At 47.4% G+C, this 14,294-nt stretch overlaps 1 protein-coding gene across 1 annotated transcript in view; it reads right to left on the bottom strand.

Moving 5' to 3' along the window:
- The window catches only part of LOC134948063 (ficolin-1-B-like), a 153,865-nt gene extending 140,640 nt beyond the window's left edge, over nt 1-13,225 (bottom strand). The window contains exons 1-2 of the mRNA XM_063935820.1: nt 13,089-13,225; nt 8,982-9,095 (exon numbers count right to left, since the gene is read on the bottom strand). Of these exons, the coding sequence (XP_063791890.1) occupies nt 8,982-9,095; nt 13,089-13,173 (199 nt within the window). The 5' untranslated portion in view covers nt 13,174-13,225. The remainder of the gene's footprint in view (nt 1-8,981; nt 9,096-13,088) is intronic.
- Between the last annotated feature and the right edge of the window lie 1,069 nt (nt 13,226-14,294).

Genomic DNA, 14,294 nt, shown 5'->3' with positions numbered 1-14,294 from the left:
CAGGATGTACTAAGCATCACTCATCCCACCACTTACCTCACCTATACTAATCATTCTGTACTAACATACGCGATTAGTAACTGGCTGCACAGTGTGGACAGGATGTACTAAGCATCGCTCATCCCGCCACTTACCTCACCTATACTAATCATTCTGTACTAACATACGCGATTAGTAACTGGCTGCACACTCTGGACAGGATGTACTAAGCATCACTCATCCCACCACTTACCTCACCTATACTAATCATTCTCTACTAACATACGCGATTAGTAACTGGCTGCACACTGTGGACAGGATGTACTAAGCATCACTCATCCCGCCACTTACCTCACCTATACTAATCATTCTGTACTAACATACGCGATTAGTAACTGGCTGCACAGTGTGGACAGGATGTACTAAGCATCACTCATCCCGCCACTTACCTCACCTATACTAATCATTCTGTAGTAACATACGCCATTAGTAACTGGCTGCACACTGTGGACAGGATGTACTAAGCATCGCTCATCCCGCTACTTACCTCACCTATACTAATCATTCTGTACTAACATACGCGATTAGTAACTGGCTGCACACTGTGGACAGGATGTACTAAGCATTACTCATCCCGCCACTTACCTCACCTATACTAATCATTCTGTACTAACATACGCGATTAGTAACTGGCTGCACACTGTGTACAGGATGTACTAAGCATCGCTCATCCCGCCACTTATCTCACCTATACTAATCATTTTGTACTAACATACGCGATTAGTAACTGGCTGCACACTCTGGACAGGATGTACTAAGCATCGCTCATTCCGCCACTTACCTCCCCTATACTAATCATTCTGTACTAACATACGCGATTAGTAACTGGCTGCACAGTGTGGACAGGATGTACTAAGCATCGCTCATCCCGTCACTTACCTCACCTATACTAATCATTCTGTACTAACATACGCGATTAGTAACTGGCTGCACACTCTGGACAGGACTTACTAAGCATCGCTCATCCCGCCACTTACCTCACCTATACTAATCATTCTGTACTAACATACGCGATTAGTAACTGGCTGCACACTCTGGACAGGACGTACTAAGCATCGCTCATCCCGCCACTTACCTCACCTATACTAATCATTCTGTACTAACATACGCGATTAGTAACTGGCTGCACACTCTGGACAGGACTTACTAAGCATCGCTCATCCCGCCACTTACCTCACCTATACTAATCATTCTGTACTAACATACGCGATTAGTAACTGGCTGCACAGTGTGGACAGGATGTACTAAGCATCGCTCATCCCACCACTTACCTCACCTATACTAATCATTCTGTACTAACATACGCGATTAGTAACTGGCTGCACACTCTGGACAGGATGTACTAAGCATCGCTCATCCCGCCACTTACCTCACCTATACTAATCATTCTGTACTAACATACGCGATTAGTAACTGGCTGCACACTCTGGACAGGACTTACTAAGCATCGCTCATCCCGCCACTTACCTCACCTATACTAATCATTCTGTACTAACATACGCGATTAGTAACTGGCTGCACACTCTGGACAGGGCTTACTAAGCATCGCTCATCCCGCCACTTACCTCACCTATACTAATCATTCTGTACTAACATACGCGATTAGTAACTGGCTGCACACTCTGGACAGGATGTACTAAGCATCGCTCATCCCGCCACTTACCTCACCTGTACTAATCATTCTGTACTAACATACGCGATTAGTAACTGGCTGCACACTCTGGACAGGATGTACTAAGCATCGCTCATCCCGCCACTTACCTCACCTATACTAATCATTCTGTACTAACATACGCGATTAGTAACTGGCTGCACACTGTGGACAGGATGTACTAAGCATCGCTCATCCCGTCACTTACCTCACCTATACTAATCATTCTGTACTAACATACGCGATTAGTAACTGGCTGCACACTCTGGACAGGATGTACTAAGCATCGCTCATTCCGCCACTTACCTCCCCTATACTAATCATTCTGTACTAACATACGCGATTAGTAACTGGCTGCACAGTGTGGACAGGATGTACTAAGCATTACTCATCCCGCCACTTACCTCACCTATACTAATCATTCTGTACTAACATACGCGATTAGTAACTGGCTGCACACTCTGGACAGGATGTACTAAGCATCGCTCATCCCGCCACTTACCTCACCTATACTAATCATTCTGTACTAACATACGCGATTAGTAACTGGCTGCACACTCTGGACAGGACTTACTAAGCATCGCTCATCCCGCCACTTACCTCACCTATACTAATCATTCTGTACTAACATACGCGATTAGTAACTGGCTGCACAGTGTGGACAGGATGTACTAAGCATCGCTCATCCCACCACTTACCTCACCTATACTAATCATTCTGTACTAACATACGCGATTAGTAACTGGCTGCACACTCTGGACAGGATGTACTAAGCATCGCTCATCCCGCCACTTACCTCACCTATACTAATCATTCTGTACTAACATACGCGATTAGTAACTGGCTGCACACTCTGGACAGGACTTACTAAGCATCGCTCATCCCGCCACTTACCTCACCTATACTAATCATTCTGTACTAACATACGCGATTAGTAACTGGCTGCACACTCTGGACAGGACGTACTAAGCATCGCTCATCCCACCACTTACCTCACCTATACTAATCATTCTGTACTAACATACGCGATTAGTGACTGGCTGCACACTCTGGACAGGATGTACTAAGCATCGCTCATCCCGCCACTTACCTCACCTATACTAATCATTCTGTACTAACATACGCGATTAGTAACTGGCTGCACACTCTGGACAGGATGTACTAAGCATCGCTCATCCCGCCACTTACCTCACCTGTACTAATCATTCTGTACTAACATACGCGATTAGTAACTGGCTGCACACTCTGGACAGGATGTACTAAGCATCGCTCATCCCGCCACTTACCTCACCTATACTAATCATTCTGTACTAACATACGCGATTAGTAACTGGCTGCACACTGTGGACAGGATGTACTAAGCATCGCTCATCCCGCCACTTACCTCACCTATACTAATCATTCTGTACTAACATACGCGATTAGTAACTGGCTGCACACTCTGGACAGGATGTACTAAGCATCGCTCATCCCGTCACTTACCTCACCTATACTAGTCATTCTGTACTAACATACGCGATTAGTAACTGGCTGCACACTCTGGACAGGATGTACTAAGCATCGCTCATCCCGCCACTTACCTCACCTATACTAATCATTCTGTACTAACATACGCGATTAGTAACTGGCTGCACACTGTGGACAGGATGTACTAAGCATCACTCATCCCACCACTTACCTCACCTATACTAATCATTCTCTACTAACATACGCGATTAGTAACTGGCTGCACACTGTGGACAGGATGTACTAAGCATCGCTCATCCCGCCACTTACCTCACCTATACTAATCATTCTGTACTAACATACGCGATTAGTAACTGGCTGCACAGTGTGGACAGGATGTACTAAGCATCGCTCATCCCACCACTTACCTCACCTATACTAATCATTCTGTACTAACATACGCGATTAGTAACTGGCTGCACACTCTGGACAGGATGTACTAAGCATCGCTCATCCCGCCACTTACCTCACCTATACTAATCATTCTGTACTAACATACGCGATTAGTAACTGGCTGCACACTCTGGACAGGATGTACTAAGCATCGCTCATCCCGTCACTTACCTCACCTATACTAGTCATTCTGTACTAACATACGCGATTAGTAACTGGCTGCACACTGTGGACAGGATGTACTAAGCATCGCTCATCCCGCCACTTACCTCACCTATACTAATCATTCTGTAGTAACATACGCGATTAGTAACTGGCTGCACACTCTGGACAGGATGTACTAAGCATCGCTCATCCCACCACTTACCTTACCTATACTAATCATTCTGTACTAACATACGCGATTAGTAACTGGCTGCACAGTGTGGACAGGATGTACTAAGCATCGCTCATCCCGCCACTTACCTCACCTATACTAATCATTCTGTACTAACATACGCGATTAGTAACTGGCTGCACACTCTGGACAGGATGTACTAAGCATCGCTCATCCCGTCACTTACCTCACCTATACTAGTCATTCTGTACTAACATACGCGATTAGTAACTGGCTGCACACTGTGGACAGGATGTACTAAGCATCGCTCATCCCGCCACTTACCTCACCTATACTAATCATTCTGTAGTAACATACGCGATTAGTAACTGGCTGCACACTCTGGACAGGATGTACTAAGCATCGCTCATCCCACCACTTACCTTACCTATACTAATCATTCTGTACTAACATACGCGATTAGTAACTGGCTGCACAGTGTGGACAGGATGTACTAAGCATCGCTCATCCCGCCACTTACCTCACCTATACTAATCATTCTGTACTAACATACGCGATTAGTAACTGGCTGCACACTGTGAACAGGATGTACTAAGCATCGCTCATCCCACCACTTACCTCACCTATACTAATCATTCTGTACTAACATACGCGATTAGTAACTGGCTGCACACTGTGGACAGGATGTACTAAGCATCGCTCATCCCGCCACTTACCTCACCTACACTAATCATTCTGTACTAACATACGCGATTAGTAACTGGCTGCACACTGTGGACAGGATGTACTAAGCATCGCTCATCCCGCCACTTACCTCACCTATACTAATCATTCTGTACTAACATACGCGATTAGTAACTGGCTGCACACTGTGGACAGGATGTACTAAGCATCGCTCATCCCGCCACTTACCTCACCTATACTAATCATTCTGTACTAACATACGCGATTAGTAACTGGCTGCACACTCTGGACAGGATGTACTAAGCATCGCTCATCCCGCCACTTACCTCACCTATACTAATCATTCTGTACTAACATACGCGATTAGTAACTGGCTGCACACTCTGGACAGGATGTACTAAGCATCGCTCATCCCGCCACTTACCTCACCTACACTAATCATTCTGTACTAACATACGCGATTAGTAACTGGCTGCACACTGTGGACAGGATGTACTAAGCATCGCTCATCCCACCACTTACTTCACCTATACTAATCATTCTGTACTAACATACGCGATTAGTAACTGGCTGCACACTGTGGACAGGATGTACTAAGCATCGCTCATCCCGCCACTTACCTCACCTATACTAATCATTCTGTACTAACATACGCGATTAGTATCTGGCTGCACACTCTGGACAGGATGTACTAAGCATCGCTCATCCCGCCACTTACCTCACCTATACTAATCATTCTGTACTAACATACGCGATTAGTAACTGGCTGCACACTGTGGACAGGATGTACTAAGCATCGCTCATCCCGCCACTTACCTCACCTATACTAATCATTCTGTACTAACATACGCGATTAGTAACTGGCTGCACACTCTGGACAGGATGTACTAAGCATCGCTCATCCCGCCACTTACCTCACCTATACTAATCATTCTGTACTAACATACGCGATTAGTAACTGGCTGCACACTCTGGACAGGATGTACTAAGCATCGCTCATCCCGCCACTTACCTCACCTACACTAATCATTCTGTACTAACATACGCGATTAGTAACTGGCTGCACACTGTGGACAGGATGTACTAAGCATCGCTCATCCCACCACTTACTTCACCTATACTAATCATTCTGTACTAACATACGCGATTAGTAACTGGCTGCACACTGTGGACAGGATGTACTAAGCATCGCTCATCCCGCCACTTACCTCACCTATACTAATCATTCTGTACTAACATACGCGATTAGTATCTGGCTGCACACTCTGGACAGGATGTACTAAGCATCGCTCATCCCGCCACTTACCTCACCTATACTAATCATTCTGTACTAACATACGCGATTAGTAACTGGCTGCACACTGTGGACAGGATGTACTAAGCATCGCTCATCCCGCCACTTACCTCACCTACACTAATCATTCTGTACTAACATACGTGATTAGTGACTGGCTGCACACTCTGGACAGGATGTACTAAGCATCGCTCATCCCACCACTTACCTCACCTATACTAATCATTCTGTACTAACATACGCGATTAGTAACTGGCTGCACACTGTGGACAGGACGTACTAAGCATCACTCATCCCACCACTTACCTCACCTATACTAATCATTCTGTACTAACATACGCGATTAGTAACTGGCTGCACACTGTGGACAGGATGTACTAAGCATCACTCATCCCGCCACTTACCTCACCTATACTAATCATTCTGTACTAACATACGCGATTAGTAACTGGCTGCACACTGTGGACAGGATGTACTAAGCATCGCTCATCCCGCCACTTACCTCACCTATACTAATCATTCTGTACTAACATATGCGATTAGTAACTGGCTGCACAGTGTGGACAGGATGTACTAAGCATCGCTCATCCCACCACTTACCTCACCTATACTAATCATTCTGTACTAACATACGCGATTAGTAACTGGCTGCACACTGTGGACAGGATGTACTAAGCATCGCTCATCCCGCTACTTACCTCACCTATACTAATCATTCTGTACTAACATACGCGATTAGTAACTGGCTGCACACTCTGGACAGGATGTACTAAGCATCGCTCATCCCACCACTTACCTCACCTATACTAATCATTCTGTACTAACATACGCGATTAGTAACTGGCTGCACACTCTGGACAGGATGTACTAAGCATCGCTCATCCCGCCACTTACCTCACCTATACTAATCATTCTGTACTAACATACGCGATTAGTAACTGGCTGCACACTGTGGACAGGATGTACTAAGCATCGCTCATCCCGCCACTTACCTCACCTATACTAATCATTCTGTACTAACATACGCGATTAGTAACTGGCTGCACACTCTGGACAGGATGTACTAAGCATCGCTCATCCCGCCACTTACCTCACCTATACTAATCATTCTGTACTAACATACGCGATTAGTAACTGGCTGCACACTGTGGACAGGATGTACTAAGCATCACTCATCCCGCCACTTACCTCACCTATACTAATCATTCTGTACTAACATACGTGATTAGTAACTGGCTGCACACTGTGGACAGGATGTACTAAGCATCGCTCATCCCGCCACTTACCTCACCTATACTAATCATTCTGTACTAACATACGTGATTAGTAACTGGCTGCACAGTGTGGACAGGATGTACTAAGCATCGCTCATCCCGCCACTTACCTCACCTATACTAATCATTCTGTACTAACATACGCGATTAGTAACTGGCTGCACAGTGTGGACAGGATGTACTAAGCATCGCTCATCCCGCCACTTACCTCACCTATACTAATCATTCTGTACTAACATACGCGATTAGTAACTGGCTGCACACTGTGGACAAGATGTACTAAGCATCGCTCATTCCGCCACTTACCTCACCTATACTAATCATTCTGTACTAACATACGCGATTAGTAACTGGCTGCACACTGTGGACAGGATGTACTAAGCATCGCTCATCCCGCCACTTACCTCACCTATACTAATCATTCTGTACTAACATACGCGATTAGTAACTGGCTGCACACTGTGGACAGGATGTACTAAGCATCGCTCATCCCACCACTTACCTCACCTATACTAATCATTCTGTACTAACATACGCGATTAGTAACTGGCTGCACAGTGTGGACAGGATGTACTAAGCATCGCTCATCCCGCCACTTACCTCACCTATACTAATCATTCTGTACTAACATACGCGATTAGTAACTGGCTGCACACTGTGGACAAGATGTACTAAGCATCGCTCATCCCACCACTTACCTCACCTATACTAATCATTCTGTACTAACATACGCGATTAGTAACTGGCTGCACAGTGTGGACAGGATGTACTAAGCATCGCTCATCCCGCCACTTACCTCACCTATACTAATCATTCTGTACTAACATACGCGATTAGTAATGAAAGGCCGGATCTTCTGATAAGAGCGGTCCTGTGCGATGATGTTTCCGCCTCGGTGGTCCCTCTGCGCACGTGTAGATGGATGTGGTGACCATGGGGGGCTGGGAGGGATGTGATTGGATCCCTCTGAGAGTCAAATGCGGATTGAAGCCCCTCGCCTCCTGTAGGGTAACGTCAGCTTCCACCGCACCTAGACTCCGGGATGCGGAGCTTAGTGCATATGGGAGATGCAGCAACAGACCATAAACTGAAGTTTCGTGTTTTTCTCCAGGTTTCCCCTTTACTACATCCAGCCCAATGGGCTCACGCCACAGAGCGATTGTCACCCGTCAGGGCGCTGCGGTGATCTAGCCTCAGCGTTCCCTGTTTTTGTCTGTAGACTGTGATTGTGTACACAGTTGTGAATGAGTGTGTCTCTTGTCATTTCCTGGCGTCAGCGTTACTTGCTGACATCAGCAGCGCCGCAGCCTGAGAATCGCGATTGCATGTGAGTGGCGCGTTCGACATTTGCTCAGACATGCACTGTCAAGTGTGGGACCTTATATAGACAGGTGTGCGCCTTTCCAAATCCTGTCCAATCATCTGACGTTACCACAGGTGGACTCCAATTAAGCTGTAAGGATGATCAGTGGAATCAGGATGCACCCGAGCTCAATTTTGAGCTTCATGGCAAAGGCTGTGAATACTTATTATGTACATGTGATTTCTTAGGTTTTTATTTTTAATACATTTGCAAAAATGCCAAAAACTTTTTTCACGTTGTCATTATGGGGTATTGTGTGTAGAATTTTGAGGGAAAAAATGAATTTATTCATTTCTGTAACATAACAAAACGTGGAAAAAGTGAAGCGCTGTGAATACTTTCTGGGGGCAGCTCTTTGGGATTTCTTTTTAGCACCACTGTCCTGTGTCAGCACATTTCTGCCATTGGAAAGGGTGAGAGGAGGGTATATATGGCATTACCTTTGTTTCCTGGCGGGCCATGCATTCCCGGTTGTCCTCTTGGGCCGTCGGCTCCAGGACATCCTCGCAGGATGGAAAGACTTTCAGAATCGCCAAATTCAAGGATCTTTATCTCTAATGTGAAAAAGAGAATTATATGCGCTCTGTTACACTTATTACATGGGTATAGTGTCTGTCTGTAATATGTGCCGCGAGGGCCGGTGGAGACAGGTGTGTGCTCGCCAACCGCCCCTCTCTCGGCAAGTATTAGTGGACATAATGCTGCCAGCAGTAACGGTGGCCACCTACCCACATTCCCACACATAGAAATGATTTGCCTTATTTACACTAATAGCTTGGTGACGGGACAGGCGCAGTATGTCACATGTCCAGCACGGTATACGCACAGTGACAGAACCAGGAGGTGACTGAGTACCCGGAACCCCCTCTCATGGTGTCTGCAGCGCTATATTGTCTGCCCAGTGCCAGTTCTAGGTACCGTGTGGCCCTGACAACAGAGGCAGGGGTAAAAGGGGGACACAGTTGTATAAAGCTCAGTCCTACGCAGCTCAGTCACATGCGGCTCAGTCACATGCGGCTCAGTCACATGCGGCTCAGTCCTACGCAGCTCAGTCCTACGCAGCTCATTCATATGCAGCTCATTAATGATGCTCAGTCACAAGCAGCTCAGTCCTACGCAGCTCATTAATATGCATCTCAGTCCTACGCAGCTCATTCATATGCAGTTCAGTCCTACGCAGCTCAGTCCTACGCAGCTCATTAATATGCATCTCAGTCCTACGCAGCTCAGTCATACGCGGCTCAGTCACATGCGGCTCAGTCCTACGCAGCTCAGTCCTATGCAGCTCAGTCATACGCGGCTCAGTCACATGCGGCTCAGTCCTACGCAGCTCAATCCTACGCAGCTCATTCATATGCAGCTCATTAATGATGCTCAGTCACAAGCAGCTCAGTCGCATGCAGCTCAGTCGTATACACCTTAGTCCTACGCAGCTCATTAATATGCATCTCAGTCCTACGCAGCTCATTCATATGCAGTTCAGTCCCATGCAGCTCATTCATGCTGCTCAGTCCTACGCAGCTCATTCATATGCAGCTCAGTCCCATGCAGCTCAGTCGTATACACCTTAGTCCTACGCAGCTCATTAATATGCATCTCAGTCCTACGCAGCTCATTCATATGCAGTTCAGTCCCATGCAGCTCATTCATGCTGCTCAGTCCTACGCAGCTCATTCATATGCAGCTCAGTCCCACCAGCTCAGTGCCACACAGCTAAGTCACATGCAGCTCAGTCATATGAACTCAGAAGCATGCAGCTCAGTCGTACACAGCTCAGTTGTACGCAGCTCAGCCCTATGCAGCTTAGTCCTAATTAGCTCAGCCCTAAGCAGCTCAGTCCTATGAACTCAGTCACATGCAGCTCAGTCCTATGCAGCTCTTTCATATGCAGCTCATTCCTACGCAGCTCTTTCATATGCAGCTCATTCATATGCCGTTCAGTCGCATGCAGCAAAGTTCTACACAGCTCAATCGCATGCAGCTCAGTCCTACACAACTCAGTCACATGCAGTTCATTCATAAGCAGCTCATTCATATGCAGCTCAGTCGCACACATCTCAGTTGCACACATGCAGCTCAGTTGTATGCAGCTCATTCATATGCAGCTCAATCCTACACAGCTCAGTCGCATGCAGATAATTCATATTCAGCTCAGTCGCATGCAGCTCAGTCCTATGCAGCTCAGTCGTATGCAGCTAATATCAAGTGCAGCCCAGTACTATGGAACTCAGTTGCATGCAGCTCAGTCCTACGCAGCTCAGTCATATGCAGTTCAGTCCCACGCAGCTCAGTCCTATGAAGTTCAGGCACATGCAGCTCAGTGCCACACAGCTCAGTCGCATGCAGCTCAGTCATATGTAGCTCAGGCACATGCAGCTCAGTGCCACACAGCTCAGTCACTTGCAGCTCAGTTCTATGCAACTCAGTCGCATGCAGCTAATTCATATGCAGCTCAGTCGCATGCAGCTCAGTCATATGTAGCTCAGGCACATGCAGCTCAGTGCCACACAGCTCAGTCGCATGCAGCTCAGTCATATGAACTCAGTCGCATGCAGCTCAGTCCTACGCAGCTCAGTCGTATGCAGCTTAGTTGTTTGAAGATCAGTCCTAAGCAGCTCAGTCATATGAACTCAGTCACATGTAGCTCAGTCACACTCAGCTCAGTCGCACACAGCTGACGCATGCAGCTCAGTCCTACGCAACTCATTTGCATGCAGCTCATTCATAGGCAGCTCATTCATATGCAGCTCAGTCCTACGCAGCTCAGTTCTATGCAACTCAGTCGCATGCAGCTAATTCATATGCAGTTCAGTCGCATGCAGCTCAGTCCTCCACAGCTCAGTTGCATGCAGTTCTGTCCTACGCAGCTCATTCACATGCAGCTCAGTCGCATGCAGCTAATTCATATGCAGTAGAGTCCCATGGAGCTCAGTCATATGCAGCTTAGTACTACATAGCTCAGCCTCATGCAGCTCATTCACATACAACTCAGTCACATGCAGCTCAGTCACATGCAGATAAGTCCCATGCAGCTCAGTGCCACACAGCTCAGTCACATGCAGCTCAGTCATATGAACTCAGTCGCATGTAGCTCAGTCCTACACAGTTCAGTCACATGCAGCTCAGTTATGTGTAACTCAGTTACATGCCACTCAGTCCTATGCAGCCCAGTCCTATGCAGCTCAGTCACGTGTAGTTCATTCCTATGTAGCTCAGTCACGTGCAGCTCAGTCACGTGTAGCTCAGTCATATGCAGCTTAGTTGTATGTAGCTCAGTCCTATGCAGCACAGTCGTATGAAGCTCAGTCATATGCAGCTTAGTCGTATGTAGTTCAGTCACGTGTAGCTCAGTCATATCAGCTTAGTCGTATGTAGCTCAGTCACATGCAGCTCAGTCACATGCAGCTCAGTCATGTGTAACTCAGTCCTATGCAGCTGTCACATGTAGTTCAGTCCTATGCAGCTCAGTCCTATGCAGCTCAGTCACGTGCAGCTCAGTCACGTGCAGCTCAGTCACGTGCAGCTCAGTCCTATGTAGCCGCTCAGTCCTATGTAGCTCAGTCCTATGCAGCTCTGTCCTATGCAGCTCAGTCACGTGTAGCTCAGTCATATGCAGCTTAGTTGTATGTAGCTCAGTCATGTGTAGCTCAGTCCTATGGAGCACAGTCGTATGAAGCTCAGTCATATGCAGCTTAGTCGTATGTAGTTCAGTCACGTGTAGCTCAGTCACATGCAGCTTAGTCGTATGTAGCTCAGTCACATGCAGCACAATCATATGCAGCTTAGTCGTATGTACTGTAGCTCAGTCACGTGTAGCTCAGTCCTATGCAGCTCAGTCACATGCAGCTCAGTCCTATGAAGCTCAGTCACATGCAGATCAGTCCTATGAAGCTCAGTCACATGCAGATCAGTCGCAGCAGCCTATTTAAGCCCAGAGAGAATACTGACTGCTCCTCTGAAAGCATAAACAAATGGACACTTGGCAGTCAGATTACTAGCATATTATAAAATATATGATGACCATATTATCACACATATAACAGACAGCTGGTAGGCTCCTCAGATCAGTCCATCCTCCGCTATAAGTGACTGATCTGCCCGGTTCTGCTCCACTTCCAGCGTCTGGGCTGTGACTGGCCCATTGCAGGAGTCTGCCTGAGAGTCTCCTAATTCACCAGCTCGCTGCTGGAGTGTGCTGGGACTTGTACCACCGATGGGGACCAGGAGATCACCGGGGAACAACAAGGTACAGCAGTAAACACAATATTATTGATGTTGGAATGTGACCAGAGCAAAATGTGTAAAAATAGGGTCAGCACAGAGGTGAGAGAAGCCCCAGCAGCCAATGGATTCCAACATGAGTATATTATCTATTCCCTCCGGAAGCTATTAGAGCCCTCGGGGACTGATTGTGGGCAGCATGAGGTGCAGGAGGATCGGGAATTCCTGGTTCTGGATACACAGGGGAATAAGTGGAATAAAGGTAGAAGGTACTCGCTGGGGAATGTGTATATGACATTATTCAGCATTGTGTGTAGCGTACTCACCCGGACACTTCTCTTTGTCTGCCAGACACAACACTGCGAATATCCCGATGAAGACCCACAATGCGCGTTGTGACTGTCGTTTCATGGCTGCGGTCTGATTTGTCTGATGAAACGCGCAGCTTATAACAAACACACAGTGTCAACATCTGTCTCCACCATTCCCAAAACCGCAGAGAGCTGTGGCCCATCTGATAACCAGGAATGTGAAGGACAGTAAACACAATACCATTCCCTACAGAAGGGTAAAGGCCATCTCCCCAGCATCACCGAAATGTCACCTACAATCCTGTATTTACTTACAGGGCCCACCGCGGAAACCATTGCTGTGGGGGCCCATGTAATGTCATAATAAGATAGGGGCATTACAGCAGGTGGGGGCATTATATCAGGTGGGGGCATTACAGCAGGTGGGGGCATTACAGCAGGTGGGGGTATTACAGCAGCTGGGGGCATTATAGCAGGTGGGGGCATTATAGCAGGTGGGGGCATTACAGCAGGTGGGAGCATTATAGCAGGTGGGGGCATTACAGCAGGTGGGGGCATTATAGCAGGTGGGGGCATTACAGCAGGTGGGGGCATTACAGCAGGTGGGGGCATTATAGCAGGTGGGGACATTACAGCAGGTGGGGACATTACAGCAGGTGGGGGCATTATAGCAGGTGGGAGCATTATAGCAGGTGGGGGCATTACAGCAGGTGGGGGTATTACAGCATGTGAGGGCATTATAGCAGGCAGAGGCATAACAGCATGTGGGGGGCATAACAAAAGGTGGTGGCATTACAGCAGGTGGGGGCAATACAGCATGTAGGAGCATTGGCATTACAGCAGGTGGGGGCATTACAGCATGTGGGGTCATTATAGCAGGTGGGGACTTTACAGCATGTAGGGGCATTGGCATTACAGCAGGTGGGGGCATTACAGCAGGTGGGGGCATTACAGCATGTGGGGTCATTATAGCAGGTGGGGACTTTACAGCATGTAGGGGCATTGGCATTACAGCAGGTGGGGGCATTACAGCAGGTGGGGGCATTAGCATTACAGCAGGTGGGGGCATTACAGCAGGTGGGGGCATTATAGCATGTGAGGGCATTACAGCATGTGGGGGCATTACAGCATGTGGGGGCATTATAGCAGGAGGGGGCATTACAGCACGTAGGGGCATTACAGCATATGGGGGTATTATACATGTGGGGGCATTACAACAGG

This window comes from Pseudophryne corroboree, chromosome 8 (genome assembly GCF_028390025.1).
Source record: "Pseudophryne corroboree isolate aPseCor3 chromosome 8, aPseCor3.hap2, whole genome shotgun sequence".
In the NCBI taxonomy this organism is placed as follows: domain Eukaryota; kingdom Metazoa; phylum Chordata; class Amphibia; order Anura; family Myobatrachidae; genus Pseudophryne; species Pseudophryne corroboree.
Note: the sequence above shows the minus strand (reverse complement) of the source record. Positions and strands in the feature narration are given on the sequence as shown.